This window comes from Ambystoma mexicanum, chromosome 12 (assembly GCF_040938575.1).
Source record: "Ambystoma mexicanum isolate Mex_15411 chromosome 12, UKY_AmexF1_1, whole genome shotgun sequence".
Lineage (NCBI taxonomy): Eukaryota > Metazoa > Chordata > Amphibia > Caudata > Ambystomatidae > Ambystoma > Ambystoma mexicanum.
This window is the reverse complement of record NC_090936.1, coordinates 578,102,104-578,121,042: the sequence shown is the minus strand read 5'-3', so window position 1 is coordinate 578,121,042 and position 18,939 is coordinate 578,102,104. Positions and strand designations below refer to the sequence as shown.

General features: G+C 46.6%; 1 protein-coding gene across 2 annotated transcripts in view; it reads right to left on the bottom strand.

The window, feature by feature from the left end:
* Positions 1–18,939, bottom strand: part of NDUFV1 (NADH:ubiquinone oxidoreductase core subunit V1) — a 170,916-nt gene that overhangs the window by 8,773 nt on the left and 143,204 nt on the right. For both annotated transcript variants that reach the window (XM_069628913.1, XM_069628912.1), the window contains one exon: positions 10,707–10,852. In XM_069628913.1, the coding sequence (XP_069485014.1) occupies positions 10,707–10,852 (146 nt within the window). The remainder of the gene's footprint in view (positions 1–10,706; positions 10,853–18,939) is intronic.

Below are 18,939 nucleotides of genomic sequence, written 5' to 3'. Positions count from 1 at the left end.
GACACGATGAGCGTCCAGCTGCTAGATGCAGAACAACGCGAAGCACGTGTGGCTGATCGGGTGTGGTTTAAATAGCCTTGGAAGAAGTTTCTAGAATGTGTCCTTCCTCCAATCAGGTATGTATCCTTCCCCGACCACGCCCGGGTGGTAAATGAGTCCCACAGGTAAAGTAGTTCCTTTCAGGCCTCAAGGAGGCCGGGGTTCTGCAGCATGGTCTGCATCAGGTAAGTGCACCCAAACACTTTCATAATGAGCCTGGCGCTTATGGCGCCAGGACTGACGTTTTCTATGAGCCTGGCACCCTAGGCGCCAGGACGCTGTCCAAAGGGCCCCTATAAGGGGTTGCTGGGACCTTCCCCGGTGACTTGATGCCTGCTTTCGGGGACGCAGGGCCTGAGCCGGCTCCCCGGGAGCAGGCATCGTGACAACAGGTCTCTCATCCCTTGGCCTCCTTGGTGTAGGTTGTTCTGAACGGGAAACACACCTGTCCAGCCTTTCCATACAGTTCTCAAACTTTTCTCTAGTCCAAACCGAGGACGTAGAATGGTCTAGAGGTGGAAAAAGGTCCTTATCATGTTCATCCGTCGAAAAGCATCGAGATTTTCATCTCATCGTCGAGAATAGTACTTCTTCGCCCTCAGAGAACTCCTCCTGAGGTATCGACAGAGGTGAGACACCTCTGTGCTTCTCTTTCGACTTATGGGTGTGTTCCGGTACCCTCCCACCCCCTTACGCCATCCTTGGATCTCAGTGGATCCTTGGGCCTTTAATGTGGGCCTCGGCACATCCCGCTTCTGAGAATCGGTGGCAACAATCCTAGCTAAGCTGTCGGCGACGTCCTCTGGGGTCAGGAGGGGTGTAGCTTCATCCTGCGATTGCGAGGGGGTCCTCTTCACCGGTGCCTTGTCCTCAGCAGCTGCCTTTTTCGGCGGTGCCGGGGCCTTATCTTCTGCGACCGCCTTCTTTGGCAGAACCGGAAACATATTGCTGTCGGACACCTTCTTGTGATGCGTCTCGACGGAACCTGGTATATTAGGGGTAGCACCCGTTGTCTTCGATGGCCCGGTCGCTAGGCGCATTTGCGGCTGTGGGGAGGGCTGCCGATCCTGATGGTCGGCGGGTGCCGCCGGAGCTTCCGGTGTACCCGTTGGCGCTAAAGTCTTCTTCGACCTGGCCGAAGATTGACTTGGGGTTGTGTGCTTTGTGCTGTGTGCGTTTGTCTTTGTCGCTGGGGTGTGACTTCCCCATAGCAGTGCCTTAGCCATGCCTAGCGGGGCCGGGGACAGACTATGCGGAAGCAAGCATTCCGTCGAAAGGTCAACAACCTCCGTTTCGGAGGTATGATCACCACTCTCGCCGTCGTCACATTCGGTGGCTGCGGCAGTGGGAGGAAATTCGGCCTTCGACATACTGTAGGCCGCACACCGCTTGACTCTACGCTCCTTTAATGTTTTAGGACGGAGGTGCTTACAAGCCGCAAATCCTTCTTCCTTGTGATCGAGGGGCAAGCACCGGTTGCACCGTCTGTGCCTATCTTTCCAAGGGAATTTGCTCCTACAATTAGGGCAAAACCTAAATGGAGTCCTCTACATAGCTGAGGATGGGTAGAGTGACGAAGACCGAAAGGGAAAGGAAGGAAAGGGAAAATCATTCTCAATTTGTATAGAAATGTCCATCCCCGACCCCACTATCCCTACTGTATAGACCGGCGGAAGGCCCGGCCACATGGTCGGCAGCGCCGACTGGATCACCATCCGTCGAGTTCTTGAAGGTCTTCGGCAGGGGTCTGAAACAGCCGCCGAAATAAGGGACAGATAGGGTGATATGGATATTTTATATAATTATTCGACCAAAGGTCGATGGGACAATAAGCAAAGTCTTTGACGAGCTCTGAATCAAGACGTCCAGTATGCTGGGCGAAAAAAAAAAAACAATCTGAGGGACCTCACCACGTGAGGGATCTTGGGTACACTGCACGTCACGTAGGGATAGTGTTACAGACACACCCATGTCGACATCCCCTTTCGATTCTCGAAAGACAAGATGCAATGCTCCGCGGTTACCACAGGATGTCAGACCATATGCACAGCATGTGATTCTAAGCAGATTAACAAGCATCAGAACAATAGTTACAGGTAAGTAACTTAAACCTTCGCCAGCCTGGGGTCTGGCATGGATTCACATGCTCATGAATAACATGCATAGCAGTACAACATTACACAACCACGGGAGGTGGCAAGGCTCAACAGAAGCAATGAAATCTTACCTTTGGAATAGTCTCACCTCAAGCAACAGGTTGCGTAGCACTACTTGGCCGACTCTGGACTCCTCCCTGGAATCCCTGGCCACGCAGTAGAACTTCGTGAAGGTGTGCGTGGAGCTCCACGTAGCAGCCCAGCAGATGCAGCCGGAGAGCCACCTCTAAATGGAAGCCTTGGACAAGGCCTTCCCATAGTTCACAGGTCCAAAGTTCACAAAATGTTGTGAGGTCTTCCAAAAACTTTTCGTGCGCCTCATGTAGAACTTCAGGGCACAAGAGACGACCAGCGAGTTCAAGGCCCTTTCAGCTGGTGACGAAGGTTGTGGGGGGAAAAAAACAAGTAACAGCAAAGGCTTGTTGAGGTGGAATTACTGACGGGACCTTTCGGGTTGAACGAGGAGTGCGTACGGAACACCACCCTCGATTCGTGGAACGTCAGGTACGGTTGCTTGCAGGATAGGGCCTGGATCTCAACAACCTTTCTGGCAGAGGTGATCACCACAAGAAAAGCCATTTTTCACGAGAGGAACTTGAATGGGGCCTGATGCATAGGCTCAAAGGGCGCCCCCTCCCGCTGAGCCTTGTCAGAACCAGATTGAGTTCCCACACCGGGGCAGGAGCCTTCACCAGCAGGAAAGATCAAAACAGTCCTTTGAGAAATTACTTGACTAGTCAGTGGGACCAAAATGACAATCTTCCTGGAGACCTGGTGAAGCGGGAGATAGCCGCCAGCTGTACAATGATCGATGCGTGCGCCAGTCTGGCCTTGGCCAAGGATAGCAAGTATGGAAAGACCTGCAGAGCCGTAACTCTGAGCAGGATAATCTTCTGAGACCGGCACCACGTAGCGAAATGCTAGCACTTCCAAGGTCAACAATGCCCTGGCCTTGACGAGGACCTGCCTCCAGTCAACTCATATCCTCCAAACTCTACGGCTGCAGGAGTCAAGCCCTCAGGTTCAGCGATCCTGGGTAGTGTTGAAGGATTGCGCTTCCTACTCTGGTGAGAAGATCCGGAACCACTGGTAGCCTGACCGCAGGTGACACGGACAGGCTAATAAGATCCGGATACCCAATCTGCCTTGGCCTCGCCGGGGCGATGAGCATCATCTTGCACGGACACGGTCTGAGTGTGTTGATGACTCGTAGCAGGAGCGGGAACTAAGTAAACGCGCACAGAAACAGTCCTTCCCACAGGAGGAGAACACGTCCCCTAGGCTCCTTGCTGGTGGAATCCGCTGGCAAACTTCTGGCACTTCGCCGCCGCCGCAAACGGATCTATCTGGGGCCTACCCCCACCTGATCCTGACAAAGCTCCAACTCTTGGCAGGAGCACAGTTCCCTGCTAAGGGAGTCTGCAATGGTGTTCTTGACACCTGCCAGTTGGAGAGGGACGAGGAACATACAGTGTCCAACAGGCCAGCGCCACAAGTCCTGATCATCTTTGGAGAGTCCTGGGGATCGCGTGCCCCCTGCTTCCTGATGTAGAACATGGAGGTGGTTTTGTCCGTGAAGATCCTCTCCACCTTGCCTTTCAGAGATGGTAGGAACGACTTCAGAGCACAGAACACTGCCCGTAGCTCCAGGATGTTGATTTGAAGATCCTTCTCCTCCGGCAGCCACAGAGCTCTGGTGTGCAGACGTCCCGTGTGCCCTCCCCATCCTTCCAGGGAGGCTTCCTTGGTGACAGTCTCCTGGTATGGGGGATTTGGAATTCTGTGTCTTGGTCCTATCGCCTAACGGAACTGGTCATTCAGAGAGATCTTGTCCGTGAAGCTTCCAGACACTTGCATCCAGCAGGCATCCAGGAATTCCTGAAAGCATTTCAACAACCTGCAGAGTCGGATGAGGTTGATGCAGGATGTCATCATGCCCAGTAACGAGTTGATGGCCCGCACTGTGGCGGTCTTCATAGGTGACCGTCGTTGCACCTTTCCTTGCATGGCTGCTACCCCTCTCCTCGGAGGGCGGCGCCAGGCAAGACACTGTAATTTGTGTGGTCCCTAGAACAACGCGTTCTGCGATGGCGTTAAGGATTTAGGATAGTTGGAGAATTCCAGATTCGTCAGTAGCCCGACGGTCATCTCTGTGGGTCCGTCAGCCAGCTCACATGAGCGGGCTCGAATCAGCCAGTCATCCAGGTACGGGTTTAAGTGTATGCCCTGTAGACGAAGATGGGCTGCCACTGGTGCCAAATATTTTGTGAACACTCTGGGGGCAGACTTCAAGTCGAAAGGTAGAACCTTGAACTGGTAGCGCCATCCCTGCACTATGAAACGTAGAAACTTCTGATGTTACTTGCAAATCGGGACATGGAAGTAGGCATGCTCCAGGTCCAACGACATCAAGAAGTCTACCTTTTCCTGCTGACCAAGCACGTGTTGCAACGTGATCATCCTGAACCTTTGGGACTTTAGGTATTTGTTCAGACGTTGTAGGACTAGGATGGGCCTCAAGCCCCTAGTCTTCTTTCTGACCAGAAAGTATCTGGAATTGACTGAGCCGTTGCGAAATGTCTCTATAGCCCCTTTTCACAGAATTGTCCGTACCTCTTCCAGGAGCCGAGGGATGTGCTGCTCCTGACGGGCAACCGGAAGGATCCACGGACACCTGCATTGAAACTCCAGGGTGTATCCTTGGGCAAAATCATCTAGCACCCATCTGTCGGTGGTGAACTTTTTCCACTTGCTGGCAATGGCCTCTGTAGGCTTCCCGAGTTGTGGATCTGGAAGGCTGACTGTACGATGTGGAGAAACCTTTGGAAGACCTGCTTGACATTCCCCTGGAGGAGCGAAAAGAAGAGCCATTCTCTTCACCATGCTGTCTGGAGGGACTGAAGAAGAGGATGAGTTGGCTGAATGTTTCCGCGCGGCCGCTGATACCGGCGACAGCTGCGACCTCAGGCACTTGGGTGCGGAGTCCGGCACCCGATATTTCTTCTCCAGCCTATACAGTTTGGCTGGAGCCATGCAAGGGTTCTTCGTGAGTGCCAGACCCTCTTCACCAACGTTGTCCAGAAGGTGCACCACCATAATAGTCTTCCTCTTGGCCTCACGCCTCTGGTACAAGAAGCCCTCCTTCTTGGTTTCCTCGGGCACAGACTGGAATAGCTCAGAGGCTCTGGAGATCATGGGGTAGAACAAACCCACCTCATCCAGTGGGGGACACCCTATGGGGAGCACCCAAATGCAGAGATTTGCCGTTTGCTGTGATGATATCCTCGTCATCCGCCTCCGTGCCTTGGTCTGCTGGGGGAGAAAGGACCGGACGTGGTGGCGGAGGTTGAAATGGGGGCCTCGGATGATGCTTCCTTTTCTTTGCTGAAGGCTGATCGGGTACCTGGGGGACCACAGGTGCCTGGGCGGGGGCATGCTCATCTTGATCTCTGACACCAAGGTGTGCAGGGTCGACAGAATATCCAAGGAAATATCCCTCGGCTGAGATGGCATAACAGGAAAACTAGGCTGTCGCCCTCTTCAATGTCCTCGTGTGTAAAAACTCCTGGTCTTCGTCATCCATGAACGAGACCTCCATGGCTAAGGCAACGGCCCGGGAAGGCTGTTTAAGGGCCTCCTCGGTCCCCATTCATTCCCCCCTGAGGGTTTTGAACTAGGGCCTGAGCTGTTTTCCCTCCTTCTAGCCTGCCAGCAGACTTTGCCAACGTCACTGCGGCGGCGTCGCGCTTTGGGGCTAAGGACACCTTCTGAGCTGCGGGGGCTACTTTTTCAGGGTCAGCGCCCTTAGCTGTCGTCGCAGCGCCGTTGACTCGACAACGAGGTCATAGCCAGGGCCGGTTGAGCCTGCTTGGGCTGTTTTGCCGCCTTCTCCTTAATCTACAGAGTCTTGGATTTAGTCTGGGTAGAGGACTTCCTTTTCCAGGAGGAGCTCGATTGCTGGCTGGCAATGGAGCCGGAAGGTGATGTCGATCATGCCATATCCATCTTGGGACCCACGTCCGCAACGAACCCGGTGGACTTGGTCTTGTGGTTCTTGCCCTTATCTTAGGCCCCCACAGATGAGGCGGCCTGAAATGACTTCGAAGACCGCTCCTTGGACCGGCCAGTCCTGGATGAGGCATGACCCTGCTTGGAGCACTGTAGAATTCTCATTTCCGTGCTGATTCCCTTCAATCTTAGTGCCCCCAGCTCTTTTGCTGGTCTTTAGGACTTTTTAATTTTAACCCTGGAGTGAGTGGGCCTATTTTTCTCACTCCCTCATGTGTTTTGACCGGATTTGGATCATGTGTTTTTACTGTTTTTTGGAGTCTGACAAACTCCATAGGCATCCACTGACTTTACTTAACTTGTCTCTTTGTAGATCCAGCACACACCATCTTATGTGGACTACTGGGGATTTATCTAGTAGCCCCTTCTCCCACACTCATGTAAAAAAAATGTAGGTTATCCTCACTACATTAAATGGCTGGTGGCAGTGGTTTAATTGTCCTACCATTGTGCTTTTCTTCCACAGGCTGAATCCTCAGCTTCAGTACAAGAACCATGGGTTACCATTTTGTCAAAATTGTCTTTTTCACCATTTTCTGTTTGTGAGGTCTTTCTTGTGTTTTACTTTGTGAGTTGAGCCAGGTTTGAGCCCTTTGTTCGTTTTGCCTTTGGCGGGCTTCAGCCCTGAAGCCCGCCTCTGGCTCCAGTGTGACTGGAAAGGCAGGATGTGAGGAGGTTCCCGAAGCTCCCTTGTACTTTGTCTCTAGGAGTGCCTGAATGCAACCAGTCGTTATTCAGGACAGCCACCCTGCTGTGTGATTGACAGCCTAGGCTGTGCATGAATGGGAAAGACCTGCTTTAAAGGCGAGGGTTTTGGGACTGGAGAAAGAATCGACCCCTGGGAGAAACAGCTGATGAAAAAACCATGAAAGAAGCTTGCTGCATCCTCCTGGACCTTTGAATTGCCCAGTGAAACCCTACTGCTGTGCTGAAACTCAATTCGACAGAGAAGCCCCAGAAGGATGACTTCTTCCCTTGGGTTAGTGGGACCAACTAACCCAGAGACGAACTCCACTGGACCATCTTCTCTGACTGGATGTACTTCACTGCTGTTGCAAGAGGAAAGTGCCAGGGGTTGCAAATTCTGTAGTTGAGTGCAACATCTGCAATCCGGCTAGAAGCTCCAGAAGTCCAAGAACCCTCCAGAAGCAGGACAACCAGAGCTTGAGTCCCCTCCTCAGAGTGCAGGACCCAAGGAGTGAAGGAAGCCCAACCGGTATCTGAGATCCGTGACGGTGCAGTTTACTAAGCACTGAAACCGCGAAGTGCAGCTGAACCGGAAAAGAGCCCGTAGGCGCCGACAACCTCCCAACTACCGCCGTAGGAGCCCTCCTGACATCCTCCCTCTTGTCCCCACGACTGAGGCTCAGGAACATGGGGTCTGCACCGCTGTAACAGGACAGAATCCAGCTGGCCCAATCTTCTTCAAACCAGAGGTACTGTTTAGACTTGGGGTACTTACCTCATTGTCTTTTAGCTGTGCTTTTCCCAGTTGGGAATTGCAGTGGCTTTTAGAGTTGACTCCAACTCTCCTTTCACAGTTTTAACAGCTTGTGACCCTACAAGTGATTTTCTAACAAACTCTAACTCTGTGCAAGACTTTGATTCTAAGACGTGCCTAGGATACATAGACTATGCTCCAATTGACTTTGGCTGTCCTGGCTCCCTGCAGACTCTTCTAGACCATTGACTTTAATATTGTCTGTCCCTCATAAATGATAACTTGTTTTAGACTGTTATTGCTGGGAAAGACTCGCATAGATTTCATTGGATGATGTAAGTGCATATACTGAGAACCTGTTTAACCTTTTTCCTTCCTTAAACCTTTCCTTTCTGTAACCTCAGAATCTGCATGTATAACCAGTGTGATATATACATGCCATTACTGCCATGTGATTGAAGTCACTGCAGGGTGTAGGAATTGTGTAAGAAGCATATCCAAAGATTATCCGCCAACTTCTTTTGACTCTGAACAGTATTTTTAAAGCATATTTACATTGTTACATGAGTTGCCTTTTTAACAAATGCTTTTTAAAACGTGATGTTAAATAAATAAATATTTATAACTGAAACCTTGAGTCTAAGGTTTACTTGTATTTACAGATGTCATTGCCACAGCTCTACAGCTCACATTTACCCCTCTTGAGATAGGCCTGGCTGCTCAGTCGCACTACCAACTTGGGTAGCACAGACCTATACAAAAAGGTGGGTTACCTAATACCAAGCAGATAAGTGTTGTGTAGTCTCATCCATTGTAACTACACCAATTCTTAACTAACAAGCACGGGTCAGAAGCCTTGGCGTTAAGCCACACCACCAGTCTACTGTGCCTGTCCGTAGTCTTCTTGGAGAACCCGAGGCACATCTCGCACTCCACCTCCTTGTGGTCCGGTTGCAGGCAGTAGAGGCATTGGAGGCGCTTTTCCGCCACAAACACATTCCGTAACACCCGCATTTGGTACAGGACCGAGGGACTGTATCTTCTTTTTCTCCTCTGTCATGGTTGGAGGGCGCCAAGTAGGCCAAATGGCCTCCTAGAATCTTCGACGATCTTTTTCCTTGAGGGGCACAGAACTTTACCGACGATGTTGGCAGGAGAAGCAAAGAGCACACTGGCTTCTTTGAAACAAAAATAGAACTTTTTCCATCAAAAACATGAAAACATTTACAAATAGCTCGGAGAGCAAACTCGAGGACTCAACACTGAAGCATGCAGTAAAAATCTGAAGATGGCTGCCAGAGGAGGGGCTTAGTGAGAGGGTTGTCATTGGTTGGGGGCAGTATGACCCACAGGACAGTGATTGGTTTAGAGGAGAAATACAGTTTTTAAGTGAAAGTGTTTTTTCTTTTACCGAGGATTCCCAGCCTGATGACCGGGAATATTCATGAGCATGTGAATCCATGCCAGACACCATGCTGAAGAACAAATGTTACAAAAACAAAAATGAAAGTGTTACAAAGAACCCTTGCAGCACTTCAATATAAGTGATGTATTATACATCTGCACCCAGGGAAGTGCGCTCAGCCAATCAGGTGGTTGGAACAGCGGGTGAGAACAGACATGCTCTACCTGCTGTCCCAGCCACCCGAGGCCTTTTCCCAGGTGGCACAATTCTTTTGTTGTTGTAATACGGGGAGGCAACAGGAGCCTCTCCCTGTTGCCTGCCCACTTCACCCCCCATCCCCCAAAATCCCTGATCTCCTTTCCCACCCCATCTCTCCATCTGCACTTACCTTCGGGACCAGAGCTCTGTGATTCAGTCCCGGCACTCCTCCCATCTCCCGGCCGCCGCCATAGACCTTGAAAAGGGAATCTCCAGAGGAAAAATAAAGAAAGCCATTCTCATCCTGGATGAACCACGAGTTGCAAATGGCTTTCATGCCCACTCAGGAGAGTGGACATGGCCGGTAATGGCCCACAGCCCAAGCTGAGGCCCTTGCTTTGCTCAGGCTTGCTTTAGCCCAGGCTGGTGGGCCGTTACTGGCCAGGTCCACCCTCCTGAGTGGGCATGGAAGCCACATTAAAACAACTAAGTAATCCTGCCAAGGTGACAGAGTTCCCCTGCACCGGTAGTCAACGGACTGGCCAATGCCTCCAAAAGAGTGGATCAAAGGAAGTAGAGCAAAAAGGCTTTGCTTACCTCCAAAAGTCAGGACAGAGTTCAAATCATAGAAAAAAGCTTGGCGGGCAGCGGGGAGTCCATTGAGGTCAATAGAGGGAAACTGAAAAAAGAAAATATTTCCTAACACCAAGTGTTTATAAAAGAAAAGGTTACTATGTTGAGAACTAAAAGATGCATCATTACCCATGCTTCCTGAATCTCCACGTGAGGTGATGAGATGAATATGAATGCTTCGCTACGACCGTCAGAGAATGTACAAACTTTTCCCAATAAAACCTCGGGCTTGGGAACTTAGGAATGCCTACATGGTTGCACAGCATACATGGGTAAAACAGTGGCCATAGACTTTCATGTTCAAATAGAGCAGCCTTTGAAATGGGCCTCATGCATGGCTCAGAAATACAGTGACCGACATCAAGTAGCAAAATGATATAAAAAAAGAAAAGGCAGCAGCCAAATGAAAATACAAGCATTAAGCAGAATGACTTAATTGAAAACTGTTAAAATCTACTTTGCCTACGCAGAGGTGGAAGTGGGCACTCAACTCATGTGCTATTGCAACATATGTTTTATCAGTATTTGGTCTTCACTACATAATCTACACCAGCTATTTGAGCTATGCAGCTACGCCCCCAGCACACAGATGCTGTGCTCCTTCAACTCTCAGTCTCAAAGAGGAAGCATCGCAGAATGCAGTTCATCCGTACACAATGAGCCTGAATCCAACAGTCAAAACAGGCGATACAACCATTACAGGCCAGGCGGCATAGTCTCCAAGCACATAAATGTTCCTTTGCTTATTGAATTGAAGTAACATTACCTGCACAGGCCAAGCAGCACCATCTCCCAGTGCACAGATGGTGTGTCCTTCAATCTGTTTGCTGATCTCCCACAGCATGTCTATTTCGTCAGTCCGAGCATTCCCCTGAACAAAGCGCCACATGACTCTATTCATCCAGTCCACACCTGTGGGGGAAGAAAAAGGTTAAGATCATTCAGAGAAATTAAAGATCACGTGAAAGCTCGAAGGGAGAAAGTGAGGGCAAATGGCAAACACATGAAAGGACAAAGGAAGCAATTGAGCAGTCGATATGAGGAAAATATCAACTTCTAAAGGTGTAAGGGAAAAGAGGTGAAAAAGTCAAGGACTGATGTAAAAAAGAGAAAAGAAATGGGATATCAAATGGGCAGAGGTTAAAAAAAATATTTACAACAGGGGGACTTCAATGCTAACCATATACGTGGATGTGAATGGAGACATGGTAAAATCATGAAAGGCGAGTGAAAGAACAGAGACATAAGAGAGACAAACAGCAAAAGGCTGAAGGAGCAGTGAGGAGAAGTGAGGATAGAATGATGTGTCAGAAAATAGATTACATAATACAAGAAGAGGCTGCAGAGGGAAATGTTTGTCAGGTTTGATTAATGAAGTGATAAGAAAGCAGTGGAAATCAAGGATGGGGACGCAAGAGAGGAGAATCTCTGGGTGGCAAAAAAGACAAGTTATAAGAGGAAACAAATCAAACAACAAAAAACTGCACTCTTAGTCCTGTGTACCCCTCAATTCAGATCAAAAAGAAATGCTGACCCCTATAGGAAGGTAGCAGAAAAAGTACCAAAGCAATAGCAATGAGGACAAGCTTTGCAGGCCAAGCCACATATGGGACCTGCTCACAAACAACATGCCAAAAATAATGAGGTCACCCCATTGTGCTTAATATTTGGGAATAGAAAAGTTGATCATTCTAAATGCATGAGGCCAAGGATACAGATAAAAGACGACCTAGGTGATAAATGTACTGCTAATAGAAGGACCAGACTTAATGACATTGGAGAAATCTATAAATGAAATATTGAAGGGATGGCAACAGCAGTGATGGGCACCCTGTGACAAGCAAGTAGATTCTGTAGAGTAGACTGTACACAGTCTGGGGACAATTCCAAAAGTTTATTTAGGTGCCAGTGAAGCGATGTGTTAGCGTATTTCCTCACTTGATCCAACAAAGGCTGCAGCCTTCTACAAAAGGCATCTGAATTTGAGCATTTTAACTGTTGCAAAATTGTATATGTGTATAGGCGCGTTACAAATGCCATATCATATAATTTATGATACATTCAGATGCCCTCTTAGGCGCGCATTGAGAAATTAAGAGGGCGTGTCTGCACATTTTAAAGTGAATCGCAAATTCACAAACAGGTTGTCTTTAAGAAGATTTTTCCACATCACTTTGGTGAGGGGCATGGAAAAACAGGGTAATCATGAAAGGTAGTCCAAATGCTCTCTACTGTCAAATAGCAGAGCAATCTGGCTTCACCCAGGGGAGGTTAGAAGGCTAGTGGCTATGTACAGCTAGCCCCAATAGATAACTGTTAGGTAGGATTTTGATACCAACTCTATGACATATGCTGGAGGTTCTATAGAAATCAATTGAGGGAAAGTTGCAAAAAGGAAAACACTCTCTAAAATGTGTAGGTGTGGGACCCTAATCACCTTAACCCAAAGCGGGACCACCAGCTGAAGAACGAGTGTGCGTTTTGTACGTAAATCAAGTTGATTGTACAATTGTCCGGGGAGCAGATAGATGACTATTGAACCCAGCTTACCTTTGTTTTCCAGAACCACATAAGTTGACACATTATATACAATTTTGCAACAGTTAAAACACTCCCATATATTTTATTATAATCCACCCCCACACATGATTTGACATACATATTACAAAGAAATCATATCTTTCTTCAATTCTTCCATTCTCATTGGCCACTTGTTATCTTAACTACCATCTTCAGATTGGGTTCATAGCACACCCCTTCTTGGGATTCGTCCGTGGTAAGTCATGACATCATCAAACAGTTAAACTTTTGCGTGCAAATATAATTCATTACTAGTAACAACTGGCCTGAGCCCTTTAACCTTAACCCTTATTGCACATAGTTTGCATAGAAGTCCCACTTCCAGCTACACCTCTGCATAAGTAATCTACCTTTCCTCACCTTCCCCCAAAAACTCACTGTCGCCAGAGCTCTGGTACACTCCAGGCTGGACAACTGCAATAGCCTCTTTCTAAATCGTCCTAACTCTACTAGTCACCCTCTTCAACTAATCCAGAACAGGACTGCAATACTTATCCTTGGCCTCGAGCACAGGGACCACATCTGCTCAACTCTGAAATTTCTCCACTAGCCACGAGGATCAAGTTCAAGACCCTCTTCATCATCCACAATGGTTTCTGCGGCTGTGGTCCTCAATATATCCAACTCTCTCTTCCTAAATACCTTCCTTCTAGAGCCCTCCGGTCAGCTACCTCCAACTCTCTGCAGGTCAGACTCTCTAAGCCGAGAGTGGGGGGGAAGGGGGGGTGGTAGATCTTGCTCCTCTGCAGGTGCCTCCCTCTGGAATGGCCTCCCTGCCCTGGTCAGACTTGAGCTGGACCATCTGAAGTTCCGGAAGCCGCTCAAGACCTTCCTTTTCTCCACTTCCTTGCGTCTCCCTCTCCCCTGCTAATCTATTCGACTGCTCATCTTGACTGGTTGCATGGGAGGGTACCATGCCCCCCCCACACCCGACCAGTCAGCCTGCACTGCCTCTTTACCTACCCATCCCTCCTGGGCTGGGACTGCACCTGTGTAGTCCTTGCCGTCACTGCACTTACCCAGAGCTGCCTTGACTGCACTTTCCCCTTACCTGCACTCACCCCTTCCCCCCCAGCAGCCTCTACCCTGCAATTCTCATTTGCACTTCTGCTATCTTAATGTCACAAGGCCTAGTAAGATTGTTTGTCTTGTCATTCCTCGGTTTCCCCTCCCTTGTCTTGTTGGGCCTAGAATCACTGGTGTATAGGCTCGATACACATACCAAATCATATAATATTGTTCCTCCCTCAGTCTGCAAACCTGTAGAACTAGAATTTCCCAGTCACCTGAAATCACCGCACAAACTGCTGGCTGCAGAATCTGAATGAATTCATAAAGACTCATTACATGCAGATTTATAAATCCACTTTGTATGTTCCTCAGTGTGAATGCATGTTTAATAAATATCATCAATCCTTTACAGTGGGTTCTTCAGGACAGGCCCCTTCTTCGCATGCGCATTAAAAAACTCCCCGTCCCTAAGTTTATAAGTACTTCGTAGAGGTGAATTTTTTAGACATTACGATCTGGGCTGAACTAGCTGGTAACATTTTGCAAGTCAAGCCCTTTTATAAACCAACTGACCGTAACTCTCCCTTAGCATTTGATAGTTGCCAACCCAGGCATACAAGGGAGAATCTGCCCTTTGGGCAGTTTCTTCGCTTAAAAAGAAATAGTACTCAGCACGCCACTTTTTTGTCCGAAGCCCAGGATTTGAGTCAGAAATGAAGAATGAGAAAGTATCCAAAAGCTATTGTGAAAAGAGCTTTGAGAAGATCGACTAACAATCGGGAGGCTCTGAGTAAGCCGGTCAAGTGGCACAGCGAGTAGAGCGCTCGCTTTGACATCCGTGCAGAGCTTGCTAACGCAGGTTCGAATCCCGGCGGGGCCAATCTCAGCCTTTCATCCTTCCGAGGTCGATAAATGAGCACCACACACCGTGGGTAATAATAAGCAGCGCTCAGATACCTGAGGGTTTGTAGCGCTATATAAAAGCCTAATTATTATTATTATTATTATTAGAAGAAACCAGTAGATAATGAAGGAATAGTGTTTGTGAGTACTTTCTCTCCTTTTTCAAATTAAATTACCAAAATCATAAAGAGGAACTGGCATGTTGTTATGGGTGGAGAATGTCCACTAAAACCACTGTTGGGTGCTTTCAAAAGGGGTTCCAATTTAAAAGACCATATGACAAAAAATGACATTTCAAAACTAAACCAAGTCAAAAAAGTATTACTGAAATGTGGGCTATTCCACGAATGTTGGGGCATGCTCGCTGTGGACTATGTGTTAACTGTAGTTTCACTAGCAGGACCACAGTTGTTGGCTTGGGTTTAGTGAAACCATGATTCCAGCATCAGTTCACCAATTGTAAATTCTATACAATTCTATATGCGATCTGGTGTCCATGTCCTAAGATCTACATTGGAATGACTGAATGCAAAGAAAAGACAAGAATTTCTGAGCACAGAAGCTGCATTAAAAATAAGGTTCTCACTGCTCCCCTTGTGAACCATTTTTTGATGATGGGGCATAAGAGTGATATGCTGAAGTGGACAGTTTTGTTACAAATGTTAACACAGAGTGGCAAATCTATGTGCAGAAGATTGTATGCAAAAGCGCAGTGGCTCATTTATTTGTGCAACGCATCAGTCACAGGTCTCAATTAACAGGTCAAATGGCAGAACCTGTGATTATGTGCAACAATCTTATGAGTTGTAACACACTGTGGTTATCCATATTTGTTGCATGCCATTATAGAGAGTAGATGTGTATAACACCACTTATAGAAAGGAGGCCCTTTGTACATTTTGTGTCCTTCTAATAGGGACCATGGTCAGTGGTTTTAAGTGAGGTTTGGACAAATATAAAATAAATTAAATAAAAAAGTAAAACATTGTTTTGACGGCTCCCGAGCATACTAGCAACCTGAATAATAATATGATGGTACAGGTCCATCTTGAAGCGAGATCACGGCTCGTCTAATGTGATAAAATTAGATACAGTTTGATGACAGAAAGTCCACCGCGGTGCAGCTTTGTCTGTGGAGTTCTTTTAACTATAAGAATTAGGTGCACCATGTTGTCCAGTCCCCACGAGTGCGTGCAACATACCGGATCAAAATGGTATAATATGGTATCAAGGATTAACCAACTTGGTACCAGGCTAGTTGAATTTGTTGCCACGCAACGTGATTGCTTCACCCAGGACTACGTAAGAGACTAACACCCTTTAAAAATCAACAAGTAACTCTCACATAACGTGCGTCAGACGCTTGTCATCGGACGGACTACGCGAGCGACGGTCGGGTAGAGAAAGTTTAGTGATTGAAGTAAGCAGATAATGTTGCCTATCAACACTTAGTTTAAATATCTTGATGTGACTTTTACAAAACGTGCCGATTTCATTCCTTTAGTTGTAATGGTTGTGTCCGACACGCAGTCTTGTATATTTTGCAGTACATGTGTTTGACCGAGTAAAGAACTGCTGCACAAACGACAGAAGCGCGTGATACTGGGAGCTGCATTTAATAGCAGCTACGGAAGACAAATTGGAAAACAGTTTAAGGTTTGTGACGTAAAGACAACATTAGGCACATTGAGGTCTTCAACTGCAATATTAATTGGTAACTGTTAGCCCTCACAATGGTTGCAGTACTGAGAGAGTTGGAAGAATGGCGTCTTTTACGCAGCTTACTACATGAGCTTGGCGTGGGACTGTTCACCGTTGAGCGTAAAGAACAGTGTGCAATAGCATTGTTTATTGCTAATGGATATTTGCAGCAGCTATAACTGCTTATAGACCCTGAGTGATTTACTATAAAGGAAAGAGTTTTGAAAGTATGCTTGATAGCAGTTTGGCATTTATTCAGAAGAGAGAAAATTACGACTAGTCTTGCTCAGTTAGAGGAGTATTTTTTAATTGGCTAACCTAGGCTTGAAGATGGTGATGAATTTTTGATAAGCTTAAAAAGCTTGCAATGGTGTGTTCTGCTCGCTTACCCGTTGTCATATGTGTGTTGTCTTTGTAGATCCCCGTCTATTGAGACGACAGCTTTACTGAACCGTAGATCGTTATAACTGAGAAGTACTTTCACGGTGAGCCTTCCACTGGTAATTTGTGGTCCTTTGGTTAACGGCTTCATAATGATGACAGCATTAATGTGAGCTGTTCTGTGTCGTTTCCTTCTAGTTCATGAACAAAGAAAGTGAATAATGGTTTTTTAACTTGCTCAAGTTTTAGCAGGAGTGTGCAAATTTTTTCACCATAATCGTTGGATCCCCTGAAAAAGTTCTCGTAGTGAGAGATAACCAAAAGAGAACAAAGCAGTTTGGGTTGTTTGTAGAACGCTGCATCTATAGACAGCGTTATATATGGAGATATTTATATTGTTGAGAACCTTTCTGAAGCATTAAAGGATTTGCCCACTAATCTTCATTTGAGAAGAGTTGAGTAGCCACTCAATGAGATTGGCTCTCTATTTGCTTGCCAACGAAGGTTAGGAATAATTCACTTAGTAATTTATTCTGCGTTGTTTTAACATTCTTTGTAACTTTGTACTTTGTTAATTTCTGCACTAGTCACTTTGGTTAACAAATGTGTGTATGTTTACAAAAATGTTATGTGTATTATTAAAAACTGAATTTATAAATGATAAAATTGGTGTAAACAGTTCTTTGTTAGATGAACTGTTGGTTCTATGTTTTCATGACTAGAGGAAACAGCACTGAGACATGAGGGTTCTGTAGTCATAGGATTGCCCATTGTTTTTGTTTAGGGGACGAACCCTGGTGTCTTTAAATACCCCACGTCTCTATTGCTTTTTTATAGTACTTCGTAGCACACCATGTGTGAATCGTGTTTATATTTAATTTAGCATTTTATCTTTCTATGCGCGTGCAATCCACTATGTATCAACTTTAACCAAAACTAACACTAAAGTAACATATCACATTCACAATTAACTACACTGGATAAATATGAAATTGCAACATCGCGTCTCGTTCGCTGCACCCCCAGTTACAAATATGGCACACAAAACATGAACCCATCTTCAACATGAGGACCTTTCCTGACCACCTGAAAACATCAAGCCAAGAGATTACACTATACAGGTATATATAAAAAAAGACACAAAGGTAACTAAGTTCCAATAAGTACCATCAATTTAAATCAAAATGACACAGTAAAACAGTAAAGACAAAACAGTAAAAATGCCTTAGGGTAGACACACCCTACTTGTAAAGACGAAAATGCACATTACTTTGCCAGGATGAGGAGTCACAGAAGCCAATACGTAAACAGTCACAGTTTGCCCCAGAACCCACAACCATGAGCATACAGTACATAAGGTAACTCTTAAAATGTATTACCTAGAGGGGGTGAACAAATGAAACATTCAAAGGACCACCAAAAGTCAGAATGCAGTTGAACATATAATGCTAGGCCTACATGGTCACACTATACTCCTAAACATAAGTGGAAACAAAATAATCAAAGTTAATAACTAATACCAATGAATTTCTATTGACATGAGTGAAGTGTAGCAACTAGGTACCAGCCACAAATCAGTCTTTAGTGTCCAACTCCAGGGACCCACCAAACATGTCCAGGTCAGATGAGTACCTTTCTTAGTAACTTTAGGAGGAAGTTTGTACACGTGTTCTCACAGGAATTAATGGGACGAAGACCACAGGAAAGCCGTGGTTATGGGTTAAAGACAATTACTAGTTTTTCCCTACAACTCCATCCAAGAAGGGACCAACCCTAGCAACACTAGAGGGGACCCCACTGAATAGGTTCGAGTGACAGCAAGCCAGAGTAGGATGGAAGTAGAACAGGATTCAGACGCATGGAAGTCAATAGCAAACCATGGTAGAGATGGTCTTGCAGCACCCCACTGCTACTGGACCCAGAAGACCTCTTCAGGCGATACCAAAACAATGGATCAGGCTGTGTTAGGGAGAATGTTCATTTTATTGCTTCGTTCCTCCCACCTTAGAGACCCCCAGCTCTTTTCTTTAGAGTTTGGGACTTTTTAACTTTAATCTTGGAGTGAGTGAGCCCTTTTTCTCACTCGCTCATGTATTTTCATCTAATTTGTATTATTTCTTTCCTTTGTTTTTGGAGTCTGACAAACTCCATAGACATCTACTTTTTGTTTGGTGACACACAGCACCTTCAGTGCATGGTCACAGAGAAATCCTTTAGATTTCTATTAAGGTTTCAGTACCTTTTCTTGGGTGAACTACAGTTCCCAAGAATAGTAAAGTGAAATTGACTTTACTTACCTTTTCTCTTTGTAGGTCCAGCACACACCATTTTAAGTGGAGTGCTGGGGGTTACTTAGTAGCCCCTTTTCCTACTTACTCATGTGACATTTTTGCTGTTACCCTCACTACTTTAAATGGCTGGTG